This window comes from Serinus canaria, chromosome 5, assembly GCF_022539315.1.
Source record: "Serinus canaria isolate serCan28SL12 chromosome 5, serCan2020, whole genome shotgun sequence".
NCBI classification, from domain to species: domain Eukaryota; kingdom Metazoa; phylum Chordata; class Aves; order Passeriformes; family Fringillidae; genus Serinus; species Serinus canaria.
This window is the reverse complement of record NC_066319.1, coordinates 55,632,030-55,635,915: the sequence shown is the minus strand read 5'-3', so window position 1 is coordinate 55,635,915 and position 3,886 is coordinate 55,632,030. Positions and strand designations below refer to the sequence as shown.

The following is a 3,886-nucleotide window of genomic DNA, read 5'->3' as shown; positions in this document are numbered from 1 at the left end:
ATAGTTTCAAGCATGCATCCCTGTAAATGAAGGTGACTCTTTTCAGGAGACAAGGCACTGAGTGGGGGGAGACAGGTGCAGGTATTGCTCTGAGCAGCAATTCTCTCCTAATGGCTATCTGAGAAGGTGTCTTTGTTTTGTGAGCTCCTTTGGGCCTCTCCCACTTGGCAAATCTTCCTTCGTTCACTTAATTTCCCATTTTGCTCAGGGGAGAAATGAGGGATGAACGTGAGTGTGTCCTCCTGCAGGTGGGAACCAGGGAACAAAGGCACTTGTGTGGCTGTGGTCACAGGGGGCTCTTGTGGCAGCTCCCAGGTGTACCCCTGGTTTGTAAAGAGTGGGTCTGAGGAGGTGTGAAGTGTCCCGTGGAACATCTGCTCTCTCCTGTGCTGGACTTGTCTCACCCACCATTACTGGACACTGCACAGCTTTCCTGCAAGCACATCTGGCTGTCCCCCAGCTCTGTGTGCACCCTCAGAGGAGCAGGTCTCAGGGAGCTGTCGGAACACCCTTCCTTAGCTCCCTCTTTCCCACCACCTCAGCCAGGGGCTCACTGAAACCAAACCATGATCGTTGCGTTTTGGCTTGGCCCCTCTGACTCTGGAAATTGTCAGGAGAGATGCCTTGGGCTCTGCAGAGTCTCACTGATTCCATGTGAAGCCATTTCCCCTCCAATCCCTGGACAAAAGCAGATGGTTCTGCACATAATGTGTATAGATCTTTTTTTTCTTATTTTCAGGAATTGTCCCTTGTGAGGTAAGTTTTTTGGGTTTTTTTCAACAAAATAGTTCCAATAAAGCAAAGCACTGAAATACATGCTCAACTGTAAAAGTCCAATGATATTAAGCAAAACACTTAATCATGAGCTTAAGTCCTTGGCTGAGTAAGGGCTGAGTATGCATTCTCCCTAATTTCAAGGTAGTGATCTGAATACTTATTTCCATTTCATTGGCCTTGAGACCTTTTTCTTTGACTATTATTCCTGAATGACTGCAGGGTAAGATTAACTAATGGGGCTGGGAGGGGGAGGTGGTGGAAGTGTTGGTGACTGCATTTATGTTACTGGGAAGAAGCTAAACCCCAGATGAATCAGGCTGTTGTGGAGGAGGCAATGCCTTTGTGGGGTGTTTCCACGCCCCAGTGGCTGCTCGGTCCGTGTGCACTTTGTGCAGGGAGAAGGGTCACACAGAGTGAAAAGCTCATGAGGAGGAAAGGAAACTGCAACATTTCTTTTTACCATGGGATTTGCTATTGTAAGGCTGTGGGTTTCTACAGCAATAATGCTTTGAGCAGCATGAGGAGAGAGGATTAAGCTTCATCTACCCAGAAAAGTCAGTGAGCAGCAACATTACAAGAAGTGATCAAATTCTGGACTGATTTTCACCCTCCAGAATTCTGGAGGTACCAAGGCTATGAAGCTGGGGGAGAATTTGACCTCTCCTTGCCTAAGCTGGGACGGGAGGTCAGTAGGTCTCACACTCAGTGGTGGCAGTGGAGCAGATGTCACAGTCACAGCGGATGGCCACCGGGTAGGTGTAGAAGGGGTCCACGTCAGGGGCACACCTGGGCAGCTTCACCGTCACCATCCTGGTCTCGTTGTAGGTGCAGATCCGGTGGTGGGACTCGATGTAAGGAGGCTCCAGGATTGGTTTCTGCAGGGGAGAAATGCTGGCCTCAGGCAAGATGCAAGACCAACATCTGGAGCCCCAGTTTCCTCAAGGGGATTTTGTGTGAATAGAGGAGCTACTGGATCAGGTGGAAGGGGCTGTGGCAATAAATTTTAGGCTACATACTTCAACGCTTGCCTCTTGGAGTCCTGCCATGGAGGGGAGTGGGTGCATGTATGTGTTTAAAGCATAATGCTCCAATTAAAACCTGCTTGAAGGAAGACAAAAGATTACCCCAAATGCTGGTTTTTAGCAGAATATGAGTGTTTCGACCAAATGCTGCCAAGAGCAGCTGCTTTCTTCCAAGAGCATTGATTTTCCATTAAACACATTCTGCCGGAAACCCTCCATGTGCACAAGCTGCCTAAGAGCAGGGGTGCATCCAGGTGCCAAGGGCTGGGGTTTTTTCTCAGCCAGACCAGTCTTCCCTGTCAGGCTGCACTTCTCACAAATCCTAATGGCTGTACACTGTGGGGAAAGCTCTCAACACAGCAGCCAGCAGAGAGGTCTGCAATTCCTCTGGAGAAAATCAGCGAGGCCAGAGACCGCAGCCATCAGATGATGGAAGCCTGAAGGCCTTGAAACCCACCCTGCCATGTGGTATCAACAGGGACATTGGTTATGCTGAAAAATCAGTTTCTCCTTAACAGGGGCACCTATTTTCCAAAGACTCCAGGATGGGCAGGACACAAAAGAATGGGAGCCCACTGCCTAATGTCTCTCAGCCAGGAGACATTTTAATTTCTTTGCCTCTGTGCTGTGCAAAGAGCCCTCCCTGGCAACCAAAAAAGTGGGAGAGAACAAATACAACATTTCAGCAAGAAGATGTGCAGAAAGCTTCCCTCTTACAAAGGCCTGTCCAAACACATTGTGGTGCCTTCTGGAAGCTGTTGAACCCACAGCCAGGTGCATCCAGCTGAGCTACACCCCAGGGGTACTGCAGTACAGCAGGAGAGGCTGAAAGGTCTGAGCTTGGGAGTAGGGGGAAGCAGGGGTCGAGAGATCCCTCACAGGCACCTTATCCCAGCATGGAATCTGCCACTGGTGGCCTTTCCCCTCATCCCACCAAGTCATGAAGAAGGGGAGTCAAGAGATACCTCACAGGCACCTTATCCCAGCATGGAATCTGTCACTGGTGGCCTTTCCCTTCATCCCACCAAGTCATGAAGAAGGGGAGTGAGGGTTGGCAAACAGACCCCGCTCCTCCTCTGGTCACCAATGTCGAGTCCTTGTCTTCACGTGGACAAAATCCCTCTGAGGTTTTCTGAATAAATTAAACTGGGATTGGCCCCTTGAGCTTTCCTGTTGCTGAATGGCAAAGACAGTCAGAAACTTGTTCTCTGACCTGTGTGTGGATGTACTTATGTTCCTTCTTTCTCCCTCTCTACACCCCTAAAACTTAAGCACTTCATATTTATACAGGGCTGTGACTTAAAATGGGACCAAATTAGAAACAGACATTATCTTTGGGATCTGCATTTTGGAATAAAATATATTCCCCATTAATTGGGAGCTCCGTCCTAATCTCCAAGGAATACTTTTTTTTCAAGCGAAGTAATAAAGTCCCCCTCTCCTTAAGTGTTCAAGCTGTAAGAGGCTTTCAGACTGCGTAGTAAGAGCATTACATAAGGCCTTCGTTAATATCATCACATGGCTCCCATTCCCCTGTGGGGCAGTGGCAGGAGCGAGGCGATAGCCCACAACAAACGCTGACAGCGCAGCCAGGCGGCCATGGGCACTGGGTGTTTTGAGAGGGCTTTTTTTGGGGGGCAGACACAGCCGGGGGTGTCCCTGTGCCACAGCCTCACCTCCCAGGTCTCGCAGCGTCCCCAGCAGGCGTCCGTGGTGACCCGGAGCCCGCGGCAGCCGGGTTTCCTGGCCAGGAAGGTGAATTCCCTCACGGCGCAGCCCACGAACGTCCGCAGGTCCAGGCCCGAGGCCTTGGCAGCGGCGGCGCGGCCGGGCAGCAGCAGCAGGACGAGGAGAGCTCCGGGGATCAGCCAGGGCAGCTTCATGCTGAGGGCAGAGGGGAGAGCAGGGCAGGGTTGGGAGAGCCAGCACAGCCCAGCAGGGCCGCTGCAAGAAGTGCAAGTGGATGGGCTCAGCTGAAGCGGGGAAAGCCCGTCCTCCCTTCAAAGCTCATCCTCACTCAGCCTGGGAGAAGATGGGCTGGTGGAGGAATGAGGGGTCACTACTCCCAGAAGTGGAAAATCTCAATA

At 51.1% G+C, this 3,886-nt stretch overlaps 1 protein-coding gene across 1 annotated transcript; it reads right to left on the bottom strand.

The window, feature by feature from the left end:
- Window positions 1–1,463: 1,463 nt before the first annotated feature.
- GPHB5 (glycoprotein hormone subunit beta 5) lies at window positions 1,464–3,682 on the bottom strand. Its single transcript, XM_009101667.2, has 2 exons — window positions 3,476–3,682; window positions 1,464–1,652 (listed from the first exon to the last, which is right to left on the bottom strand). The coding sequence occupies exons 1-2, from the start codon at window positions 3,680–3,682 to the stop codon at window positions 1,464–1,466; spliced, it is 396 nt and encodes a 131-aa protein (XP_009099915.1).
- Window positions 3,683–3,886: the final 204 nt, after the last annotated feature.

Coding starts and splice junctions, on each gene's coding strand:
- GPHB5 (XM_009101667.2), bottom strand. CDS start 3,682: ATGAAGCTGCCCTGGCTGATCCCCGGAGCTCTCCTCGTCCTGCTGCTG. Junction 1,653..3,475: donor GACGCTGCGAGACCTGGGAG/GTGAGGCTGTGG, acceptor TCTCCCCTGCAG/AAACCAATCCTGGAGCCTCC.